This window comes from Elephas maximus, chromosome 9 (assembly GCF_024166365.1).
Source record: "Elephas maximus indicus isolate mEleMax1 chromosome 9, mEleMax1 primary haplotype, whole genome shotgun sequence".
Lineage (NCBI taxonomy): Eukaryota > Metazoa > Chordata > Mammalia > Proboscidea > Elephantidae > Elephas > Elephas maximus.
This window is the reverse complement of record NC_064827.1, coordinates 108,264,635-108,277,115: the sequence shown is the minus strand read 5'-3', so window position 1 is coordinate 108,277,115 and position 12,481 is coordinate 108,264,635. Positions and strand designations below refer to the sequence as shown.

The window sequence follows — 12,481 nt, the reverse complement described above, 5'->3', positions numbered from 1 at the left end:
CAGCCTCTCAGGAGAATGTGTGAGAGTGGGAGTGTATTTTTACTTCGTTCTCCCATTGGGTGTTGAGATTCCAGACCAGGGCCGCAGCCTTTGCCTAGGTGACCTGGGAGGGGGAGGGCGGGTTGGGGAAGGGCCCATACTGGAACCCTCTCTCTCACCAGTTCAATCCCAGGCCCCAGTAGTGCAGTGTTTCTTGAGCTTTCTTAAGTTAGGAGCCCCTTTGAATACCTGATGGAAGCTGTAGACCCTCCCTCTACCCGCAAAAATTCATAGACAGGGCCCCTGCTTATGGCCTCAGGCTGCACATCCCAGGACATCAGGGGTGTTATTTATGCAGATGCAACGTGAGGGGCCCCCCTGAAGTTATGCCAGGGAGCAGACCTATTCACACATCCTCTGAGACCCGCCTCAACAGTGCTCTCCGCCTTGGTCACAGTGTCCCTCAGGAGGTAGCCAGAGAAGAGGTTACCACTTACTGCCCTTAGTACTGTCTGGCTTCCCATCTCTCCTGCTTCCTTTCTCTCTACCTTCCCCTCTTCCTCACCTTCACATCCCTGCTCACCCCCACTCATCCCATCCCTCACCAAGTACTGGAGATTTTTTTTTGCATCACCTGGATAACTTGGGACTGCTCTCAGACACTTGAAACATTTTCCACGCTGTTCTAATACAGGACCAGCTGCCAGTATCTCAGCTGGCAGATCATGTAGAGACCAGGGCCCCCAGACTACTGTGCAGGTTGTTCCCTGCACGCCTCCACATGTGAAGTCTGGTGGGGGCAGTTGGACAGTGCACACACGGAGCCTGGTGGTGGCAGCCCTGGTGGGGGTGGCAGCCCTGATGGGGGTGGCAGCCCTGGTAGGGGTGGCTGCCCTGGTGGGGGTGGCTGCCCTGGTGGGGGTGGCTGCTCTAGAGGAGAAATGTTCTCCCCTACCTCAGTGTTGAGGAAGATTTGAGAACTCTCAGAAGCCCCCCACTCCTGTGGGACTTACGTGTAAGTTGATGCCACTCCACATTCACACGACAGGCATTCTCCAGCTTGTGCTCCCAAAATTTATCTAAGTCAGCCTTCTGAAATTGGACCACATTTTTGCAAAGAAATGATGCTTGAAAAGGCAGTTGGGTTCTCAGCTCCCCTCCGTACACAGGGGGCCTGCTGTGCCCGTGGCGGAGCTGGGCTGGATGTGAGACCTTTGTGGTTTGGTCTGGGGAATTCCTGTCCCTTGAGTACTGGGAAACCTAGTGGCCAAGGAGCAGTGGGTGATGAGTAGACAGACGGGGCAGAGGGGGGGCAGTGGGAGCTGCCCACCTCACAGGCTCCTGCTCTGCTGTGACCCCGAGGTCACCTCCACGAGGCCCTGGGGAGTCATACTCTTGTCTCTGTCTCACCAGTGCCTCGCTGGGTGACTTTGAACCTCATCTCCAGGCCTCTCAAGTTGTTTGGCTCCACCTGCACAGGAGCCCTCACGAAGTTTCCTAATAACCCATCTGATTCCCACAGAAAACGCGTGTAGACAAGTTCTTGGCGACGGCTGCCTCCAGTTAGGTTGCCCGTCTCCACACCCCTTGGAGTGGCTTGACACGGAAGGACACAGCATACATCCAGCTGAGGTGTATGTCCTCTGGACTGTCTCTGTCCCCTCCGAGAAGCTTTGCCCAAGGGATTAATTATTTAACTAGGAATTTCAGGTAGGTGTCACTGTGAATCAGAATCAACTCGACAACAATGGGTTTTTGTTTACAAAAAGAACAATGGGTTTGGGGGACTGAATCTTGTTTCTCACCCTACCCCATCCCTGCCCAAATACTAGCTAGAGAGCAAGGTGCGTGCTGCCCTATAAAACCAGACAGTTGTAGGACTGCACACAGCAGGCACGCGGGTAATGCTCCTCTCCTCAGATAACCCCTGTTCCTCAACAGACTGGGGTGGGGGCTGTGCAAGGGGGACTTTAGAGGCTTAAAAGATCCAAAAAAGGGCAAAACTGTAGTGTGTGGGGACGCGCCCTTGGGCAGCGATAGAAGTCAGGGCAGTGGCTCCTTTAGGGAAGGAGGAGGTTGTGATTGGCCTGGGTCACGTGGACAGGCTTCAGGGGTAGCTGGGAAAACCAGTTCTTAGGTGATGGTGACAAAGAAGCTTTTGCACTTTTGTTTTTTACAATAAAAAAGTTTTTTTTTAATACAACCTGTGTTTTTCCTTCCTCTCTCCCTTTGCCATCTAAGTATGGCCCTCTGGAAAAGAAGCCGGGCCAAGTCTTCATACTTGATGCCGGCTGTACAGTGGTGGCCCACGTTGTCTGCTCCCTGGACCCTGTCCACTCTGGCAAGGGCCTGGGAGGCCTGTGTCAGACAGGTTAGGGAAGGCTGTTCACACAAGGCAGGATTCTTGCAGAGACTGAGGGGAGACGGCAGCAGCGGTGAGGAAAATGGGCAAATCCTCCCTCAGTGAAACTGTTGTTTAGAGAGAAGGCAGACCCAATCACTGCTGCCAGAACCGCCCATTTCCTGAACAACTCAGAAGATGGGTGTGCCTAGTTCTTAGATTCGATGGTGACCTTTTCCAGCCTCTCCACTGGACTTGGCAATACCATGTGGTATTGTTTCAGAGGCAAACCGAGGCCACCACCTGTGTGTGGATGGCATAGGGGAACTAGATGAACGGAGTGCAGTGAAGAAAAAAGACCTACCAACAGAGGGAAGAGGGACCTGCCAGTCTCTGGCACCCAGAGGTCTGCCTGGCCTGGGATGAAAATGTCAAGCACTTAGCAGCAACATTAGGCTAGACTTGCTTTTCAGAGTAGCCTGACCAGATCTTAAAACCACCCAATTCAGTTCCTTCCAAGAGTTCTCCAAGCAGCGGCAGCATCTGCATTGAGCCAGTCTCTGCCTGCATCTCATGAGTCAGGTGAGAATTTAGCTTTCCATCAGCCAAAGCAGGGAACCAGCCCCCCTCCCCTAGTGACAGCTGCCAGGGACCACTGCTCCCTGTTTATATGTGGCAACACTGGCTCAGGCCCTGCTCCCCTTGCTCTCCGGGTCCCTTGCTGCAGGCAGCCTTTCCCAGGCCCTATGAAGTGGCCCACGGCCTGGTCTTCAGCAGCTGCCCTGGTGCCACAATTCAGATGTCCCTGAGGCCCAAGCAAACTCGTGGTCAGAAGTGCTCAGTCAGAGCTGGGGTTGGCCCTGGAGTTGTCCAGCAGGACCCTAGAGCTGGCTAAACTGCCCTTGGAGTTCAAACGGTGCCCGACCTCCATACTCCTGTCTGTTCTCAGCCCGAAGTGTGGTGCCAGGCACACCGCCTCATGCCACTCACCTGTACTCAAGCACCTCAAAGGAGCCTGGCGGGGAATTTTGATCTCCAAGGTCTTGCCTTGTAATCCTCCTACAGCCCCCCATATTATCTTCCCTACAGTGCTCACTGCTCTGGGGCACTCGTGCTGCAACAGTCCAGCACATTTAGAAAGGGTAAAACCACACACCTGATACATCCATTTCCCCACCACACTGGAAAGCGGTAATCTGGAGAGCAAACAAAGCCTGTAACAGGCTCAGAAATGACCATATCTCCCAAAACACCCACCACCACTTCTGACCACATGACTGAGGCTGCTCATGGGCAGGGATTGTCAGCGAGTTGAAAAGGACCGAGTGTTTTGTTTCAAATATGATATTCAATCAAGTGCTATGGGCTTTTCCAGTGGAATTCTTGGCACTAAATGGCATTTTCTGGAAATGGATCTTTCCCAATCTTCAAAACAAAGGTAAGGTGACTTAATATGACAGTTTCAAACCTGCTGAGCAGTGACAGCCCCACGTGGCACCAGCCGACCGCGGTGGCTGAGCCTGACATTCACACACAAGATTTCCTACAACTTGGCATTCGCTTCAGGGAGAGTGAGCAGAACTCTCCCAGGGAGAGAGAATAAAAGAATCAACTACTATACTGGAGTACTTGGGTATTAATAGCAGGCCCCAAAATGGGCTATGACCCAAAGCAAACATTCTTGACTGACTGTAACAGGGCTAGGGGCTCAGCTTCGATGATTGCACAAACCCAAGACTCTTCTTTCCACTGTGGCCTTTTCCTGTTACTATTCTCTCTTGACCTGGGTGTGACGAAGAGGATTCAATTTTCTATACACAAAGTTAGGAGGGAATATCAACCTTTATTTACAACTTGGGTTCAAGTTCAGAGTCTAGTGTAGTGAAGTGGGAAAAAAGCATGGATCCTGAGACCAAAGTTCAAATCCCAACATAAGCATACTGACTGGGTGGCAAGTGGCAAACAATACTCTTAGTTTCCTCAGCAAAGAGGGGAGAGTATCACCTCCACCTCTGTTCCGGCCCCCTTCCTGGGCCACTCGGAGCCTCTCAGGCAGCTCAGCTGACAAGAGCTTGGGCTCTGCAAGTGTCTCTCGGCTCTGCTGTTGAGAAGGGGTGCTCTGGGGGCTCCCAACCCAATCTTTCACCAAAGGCAATAAATAAGGACTCAGCAGAGCTGGTACCAGGACCCAGTGAGAAAAACTGCATATAGGTGCTCAATAAATGTTAATTATTTACAAGACTGGCCCAGAGCAAGGACGGGGGGCCTTGTATTCAGTAGCTATTTGGTACATAGTTGTTGAATTCTGACACCTAATTTTGAAGGAAAAAATGATATGGTGTTGTCTTTATGCTGTGACGTTTTTGCCAGGACCCCTTCTCATTTGATTAGTGGATTAAATAACCTGATTTTAAAATCACATACTTACTACTCATCCTAAAGACCACCCAGACACTATGCGCATATATACTAAGTTTGTGTGTGTGTACATACACACAGAAACCACGAGGTAGTTTAATAAGTCACCACTAAAAAATCAATACTTCTTCTAATTCTGTCACAGAGTGGCAACCAGTGGCTGCACAATAGCTGTTCAAAATCACTGATTAAAGGAAAACCGGAACTCAAAAACTTCCAGGAGAGTGCAACATTTACAAGTCAACAGAAAATACAATTGTATTTTAATGTCTTGGTCTCTGAAAACTAAGCTGTAACTGCTTTAAATTAATGATTCAAGTTGTGTCTTTTTTTTTTTTTTAATATTGAAGGACACAGCCTTCAGATACTATACAGTTTACCAAGTAGTCTCAATAATAGATTGTAGTCTCAGTAATAGATTATATTTTACAACTTAACTTGACTCTCCATGCTTGTGTGGAGGATTCAATACAATCTGTATGTACACATTTTAAACATTATTTCTGAACTTAGTTAGTACCGGACTAACTCCTGATGGAACTGCCTCTCCCGAGGACCTGGAAAAATCCCTGCCCCACACCCCTAAACCAAAAAAGTGCAACAAATTCACACTACATGGCAAAAAGCAACATCTATTGTTCTTAGAGTCTGACACTCTTCCCACAAGAAGGAAAATCTCTTCACAGGTATGCCGCTGCTGTCCTACATTGCCAGGGAAATGAGGCTGTTTCACACAAGGGCAGGAAAGTCTTCAGGGTCATCCGGGTTTGGAGCAACATCTTGTGTCTAGAGAAGAAAAAGTTTTGAAATCAACTGTCGTTTCAGCCATTCTCAACATGGCTGGCACTTAGGCAGACACTGCTCGTGTGGGTGCCCAATCTTATCCCGGTGACTCGGGGTGGGTCAGGCCCCTGGTGCAGAGGAAGGTCGTGAACCTGAACTGCAGGCCAAGTGCTGCATGGACCCCCACAGGGAGCAGCCATACAGGGAAGACCCCGATGGGGAGGGCCCCCACGGAGAGGATCCATACGGAGAGGACCCCCACAGGAAGGGCCCATAAGGGGAGGACCCCCACAGGGAGGATGGTGGACACCCTCCTGTCACTGCTATGGCAGCAAGAGGACCTCAAAGTGGAGGAGAGGAAGCTGTCCTCCAGTCCTTGCCCCAACGTGTTGAGCTGAGACCCCACGGACAAGCCATCAAGGTGGTCGGAGTGGATTCTACACCCGTACAAAGGGCTGGTGGCTACCCACTTCCCACACATCCTTACTGAGTGACCCATTTTGTATCTGGCCCTTCCTTCATCCAACACACAGAATGTTTCCTCTGTGCTTAGCACTCGACAAGAAGGATGAGGAGACAGGTCCTGCCTTGGGAAGCTCCCAGAGTTAGGGGGAAAGGCAAACCGAGGAAGTTAAAATATGGCAACTTCAGTAATAGATGTCCTGGGAGTTGGGGGGCCATGATAGGGGCATCTAGTGGGATGTGGCAGCAAAACAGGCATCATGGGTGGGCGAGGTTTTCCGGGAGAGGAGGCTCTCCCTGAGATGGGCCTCAGTGGATGAACACAGAATGCAGCTCCTGAGACAGTGCGTCCTGCCCATGAGGCAAGGCCTGCAGGGGAAACCAATAATGAGCAAAGGCAGAGGTAGCTTCTGTTCTCCATTGTAGAGAAGGCAGACACTGACCAGTACTCATACCAATGAGAACACAATTACAAGTGGAGGTAACACTTCAAAGAAAAGGAATAAGATCTGCTCACAGGCCCTGACCTGGTCTGGAGGAAAGTATGATCAGAGATGCCTTTTCTGAGGAAGTGTGGTTAGAAAGAACTGTTCCAGTTAAGCAGGCAAAGGGCAGGAGAAGGACTAGCTCTTGCAAAGGCCCCGTGGGGTAAGGCACATGCGTGTCTGAAGAACCAGGAGAGCAGTGTGGCCGAGGGAAAGCATGGTTTGAGTGAGAAGGGGAATCTGGCAAGGTGCTAAGGTTGATCACAAAGGGCCTTGGAGCCTTGGGAAGAATTTTTTCTTTACCCTGAGGGCATCAGAAGCTGGCATTAAGAGGACTGGGTACAGGCACACCGGAGACAGAGTTGAACTGCAGTCTGTAAGCAACTGTCAGGAGATGTGATTTGACGCCAAGCAGGGGGTCCTGTCTGACACAGTGAGGTGTGTGTGTGTCTGTGGTTCTGAGAGCGCATTCCTGCAGACAGCGGACCTCCCTGGAGGCCAGCGCTGCACACGGCCTGCATCCCACGCTCCTCCAGGATCCTGAAGTCACTCCCCAACACCCCAGAATCAGACACGCACACTAGATTGGAGGAATCAACTGCAGAGCCTGATGACCTCTGAAATTAGATCCTGCAGGCCCAGGGCCTCCTTGCCTCTCATTACCCTCAGAAAACCATTCGCTATTTATGAAACAAGCACCTACCACCACTTCTGCTCTGGGTCCGTAGTTCTCTGCCCTTCTGATCCTTCCCCGGCCTCCCCGTGTGCCCCCTCTGGCTCCACGCCCGGGACGAGGGAGGTTACCAAAATTAATCTCCAGCTGGGATGTGATGTCGTTGGCAGCTTTCCGGAAAACGTGGGAATCATCCTCATAGTCATCCTTTACCATCTGAAACACACAAGTGCGCCCAACCACCTCCATGAACACCAGGTCAGCCGGTGTCAGTGATAAGCCACTGTGATGTGCTGCTCAGGGGCTCAGAGGACAGCAAGGGCTAGAAGGAGGCCCTCCTGAACGTACGCCAGGGCACTCTGGGCTGCAGGGCCAGGGAGGGAAGAAGACCCTCTGCTGTGCTGGTTCTGATCTAAGTGAATTCTGTGCATTTAGCAGTCACATAGTCTAATCACAAACTAATCCAAACATCTTTGAATTTACTACTATTTCAAGCGAGACCAAATTTCTACCAGTTTAGCAGGTTAAGAAGTAAGACTGACATGACTAAGAGCAATCAAAATGAAATGATCTAGGTATTTTGCTGAGATTAAAAAGTTTTAATTTCTGCTTATCTTTTGTTTTATTTGTTCACAACTGCTACTTTGATCAGTAAATACCACCTTCTTAGCATAGAACTTGGTGGAAACACTCTTTCAACGTGGCTGCTGACTGTACAAATAACTTGTTGCCATCAAGCTGACTCGAACTCGTGTGTCAGAGTAAAACTGTGCTCCACAGGGGTTTCAATAGCTGATTTTTTGGCAGTAGATCACCAGGCCTTTCTTCCAAGGCACCTCTGGGTGTGCACCCGGACCTCCAAATGCAGCTGAGTGCATTAACTGTTTGCGCCACCCAAGGCCTCTGACTGAACAAATACCATGTGTTAAAAATTGTATGATTTATGATAAACAATCCTGTCCAGGAATGTATGGAAATGTTAAAACAGAGATTATGGATATCTAAGGGTGGTTACCAGTGTGCACAAAGAAATCAAGCTGCTTTTTAAAAACTACTTCATTTAAACTTTTAGAACAAGTGCATTTTATTGTAAAAGGTTAAAACTTTCATTTCTTATTCAAAGAAAATTATGTTAAACTCACTCAAATTTGATTTGGTTTCAAATCACTGTTGTTGTTAGATGCGGTTGAGTCATTTACAATTCATAGCAACCCTACGTACAATAGAACAAAACACGGTCCAGTCCTGAGCTTCCCTCACAATTGTTGTTACACCTGAGCCCATTGTTGTAGCCACTGCGTCAATCCATCTCACCGAGGGTCTTCTCTTTCACTGACCCTCTACTAAGCATGATGTCTTTCTCCGGGGACTGGTCCCTACTGACAACATGTCCAAAGTATGTGAGATGAAGTCTTGCCATCCTCGCTTCTAAGGAGCATTCTGGCTGTGCTTCGTCCAAGACAGATTTGTTCATTCTTCTGGCAGTCCACGGTATATTCAATATTCTTCAATAACACCATAATTCAAAGGTGTCAATTCTTCTTTGGTCTTCCTTATTCATTGTCCAGCTTTTGCATGCATATGAGGCAACTGAAAATACCATGGCTTGGGTCAGGCGCACCTTAGTCCTCAAAGTGACATAGTTGCTTTTCAACATACTGAAGGCTATAGTCTTTGATCTTCATCAGTAACTGCTTCAGGTCCTCTTCACTTTCAGCAAGCAGGGTTGTCATCTCCGTATCACAGGTTGTTAATGAGTCTTCCTGCAATCCTGATGTCCCATTCTTCTTCATACAGTTCAGCTTTTCAGATTATTTGCTCAGCATACAGATTGAATAAGTATGGTGAAAGGATACAACCTTGACGCACACCTTTCCTGACTTTAAACCATGTGGTATCCCCTTGTTCCGGTCTAAGTACAGGTTCCTCATGCACACAATTAAGTGTTCTGGAATTCCCCTTCGAAATGTTATCCATAATTTGTTATGATCCACACAGTTGAACAGTCAATAAAACAGAGGTAAAAACATCTTTCTGGTATTCTCTGCTTTCAGCCAAGATCCATGTGATATAAGCAATGATAGCTCTTGTTCCACGTCCTCTTCTGAATCCGCCCTGAGTTTCTGGCAGTTCCCTGACAATATACTGCTGCAGCCACTTTTGAATGATCTTCAGCAATGTTTTACTTGTGGGTGACATTGATGATATTGTTTGCTAATTTCTGCACTGTCTTGGATCACCTTTATTTGGAATGTGTACAAATATGGATCTCTTCCAGTCGGTTGTCCAGGTAGCTGTCTTCCAAATTTCTTGACATAGATGAGTGACCACTTCCAGTGCTGCATACATTTGTTGAAACATCTCAACTGGTATTCTGTCCATTCCTGAAGCCTTGTTTTTTTGCCAATGCCTTCAGTGCGGCTTGGACCACTTCTTCAGTACCATCGGTTCCTGGTCACACGCTACCTCCTGAAATGGTTGAATGTTAGCCATTTCTTTTTGGTACAGTGACTGTGTATTCCTTCCATCTTCTTTAGATTCTTCCTGCATTGCTCAATATTTTGCCCATAGAATCCATCAATATTGCAACTACAGGCTTGAATTTTTTCTTCAGTTCTTTCAGCTTGAGAAATGCTGAGCGTGTTCTTCCCTTTTGGTTTACTATCTCCATGTCTTTGCACATTCATTATAATATTTTGTCTTCTCGAGCTGTCCTTTGAAATCTTCTATTCGGCTCTTTTACTTCATCATTTCTTCCTTTTTGCCTCAATTTGTCATTCCTGGCAAATAAACCATATGATTGTCTGATTCAAAAGGGCCAATAGCAGTCCATTTCAGCTCACTAATGCCTAGGATATTGATGTTTATGTGTTCCATTTCATTTTTTGACGATTTCCAATTTTCCTAGATTCATGCTTCATACATCCCAGGTTCCAATTATTAATGGATGTTTGCAACTGTTTCTTCTCATTTTGAGTTGTGCCACACCAGCAAATGAAGGTACTGAAAACTTGACTCCATCTACATCATTAAGGTCAACTCTACTTTGAGGAGGTAGCTCTTCCCCAGTCGTGTTTTGAGTGCCTTCCAACCTGGGGGGCTCATCTTTCGGCACTTTATCAATGTTTTGCTGCTCTTTATAAGGTTTTCACTGGCCAATTTTTTCAGAAGTAGACTACCAGGTCCTTCTTCCTAGTCTGTCTTAGTCTGGAAGCTCTGCTGAAACCTGTCCAACATGGGTGACCCTGATGGTATTTGAAATACCTGTGGCAAAGCTTCCAACATCACAGCAACATGCAAGCCACCACATTATGACAAACTGACAGACACATGGTGGTTCAAATCATAATAAAGGTTATGCAAACAAAAAAAACCTTAATAACTAAGGATAAACAAAAAGCAAAAAACAAAAAACCCTTACCTTTAAGTAAAACACGCACCTACAGAAAAGAAAATATTCCAGTGACCTTGGAGGAGAATCTCCAAAGTGCTACTATGTGGCGCCTTCCCACTATGTGCCCAGGTAAAGGAATCATACCTCCACGAGCACATCAACCCCTTTCAGCCAACTGTTCATTACAGGTTTCATGTTTAACACTCTGGCCCCCCTTTCAGAGCTTCAAGATTAAAGTAAAACAGAGGATTTATGTAGATGAGGTCTTGTGGCAAAAAAAGTTGAAGGCAAGAACAATCCTCAGTTTTTCTTCAGAAGCACTGGCACTCAGGTGAAAAACAACTGGCTGTCAGTGTGCATCAGAGGGGAAGTGTTGGTTAAGTGGGCCCTGCTGGAGCTGAGCTGCAGATCACCCTGCCACTGTAAGAAGAGACAAGGTGTAATGGGAGGAAGGGTGGACCAATGGTCAGAGGCTTGGCTCCTGTGCATAGCTGTGTGTGGCCCCAGGGGAAGTGCTGCAATACCCAGCTCGCTTCAGAATCCCTGTTAGGTCTACACTTCCCAAACAACAGTGCTCTAGACAGACAAGAGGTATTATTCTCATGCTTCCATCTCCAGGGCACTCAGAACAAAATGAACTAGTGCCTCCAACATTTGGCTTATGTTGCTTTAAGAACAATTCCTGGCTGAAATCTTCAATGCCACAAGATTAACAAGGACCAAAGATGTTGTGTCCTTTGCTGAGACCAAACTCAGCGACTCAGCTAACTCAGCTGCTTCAGATATTCCAGGAGACCTCTGGAGCCAGGGAGGATGGATCTGGTGTGGATTAAGGAAGCGCCAATGCTATTTTTACCTAACATGTCAGCTGCACATTTAACATCCTGACAGTGCATTTGCTTTAGGCAAAGCTTTATTTACAATGTCCCAGAAAAAAAAGAACAAAGAAAGTGGATAGCAAAAGAACCAACCCAGCTAGCTGACGGACTTGTAAAAATCCTCACAGAGATCTCTAAGAGAATGAGGCTTTGGCTTCGTATGTCTACACAAAAGTTATTTCCAGTGGAGCAGCTCAAAGCTTATCAGTAAGGCTTCTAAGAGCTTGAACTGGCCAAAACAAGACGGGGTGGGAGGGAAAGTCCTGCATCATCAGTGACCTTCATTCAAAGAACACAAATAGCCAAAGTATAAATGGCAACACAGAGAAATCTACATACTATAAAATTCCAAGTTTCAAAAACGGAAAGAATGAATATTATCCAGTACAGAGGAAGGGCCTGCTCACCACCACCATCTACACAGGGACTGGTATCAAATAAATAACTCTGACTGAATTGTGCAAATTCTAAAATCAGAATGCTTCACTGTACCCTTAAGTTCAGTAACTTAAAGAGGATGTGATTAAATGAATTGCAGTTATCCTTATCAACAGATGCTGGTAGATACTTTTCCTGAAACATCCCCCTTCAAAGCTGGGATATCCGATAAAGAGCTGAAAGCAAACCATGAAAAATAAGCCCCTGGCAATGAAGAGGAAATTCGCGGCCCACCCCTGCAGGATGGCAGGTTACTTCAACAGTGCCTGCATATACTGCCATGCACCACTGGCTCCTATTCTGCAGTTTTCCTAGTTACACAGTGGGAGCAAAGCTGCTGAATTAAAATGAGGACAGCTTCAGAGTGCAGTGCCCCACTCTAGTTTAAAATGATCAGCTACTCCCAATTCCTTATTAAATGCTCTTATTAAGAATGCACACAGAAGGTAATCTAACCATGACAATGCAGAGCAGTTATCCTTTCAAATGGCACTGTACAGGAAACATTCTGCAGCCCCTCATTTAAGAGTCAGAAATGCAACGCAATTAACACAGAGTATTTGGATCATTTCAGCACACTTAGGTTGAGCAGAAAATGCAGTCACCATACCTGCTTTCACCTTAAGTGTC

At 47.3% G+C, this 12,481-nt stretch overlaps 1 protein-coding gene across 2 annotated transcripts in view; it reads right to left on the bottom strand.

Annotated features, from left to right (window-relative positions):
• Positions 1–4,126: 4,126 nt before the first annotated feature.
• The window catches only part of HABP4 (hyaluronan binding protein 4), a 46,469-nt gene continuing 38,114 nt past the window's right edge, over positions 4,127–12,481 (bottom strand). For both annotated transcript variants that reach the window (XM_049894903.1, XM_049894904.1), the window contains exons 7-8: positions 7,172–7,357; positions 4,127–5,524 (exon numbers count right to left, since the gene is read on the bottom strand). In XM_049894903.1, coding sequence (XP_049750860.1) covers positions 5,468–5,524; positions 7,172–7,357 — 243 coding nt within the window. In that variant the 3' untranslated portion in view covers positions 4,127–5,467. The remainder of the gene's footprint in view (positions 5,525–7,171; positions 7,358–12,481) is intronic.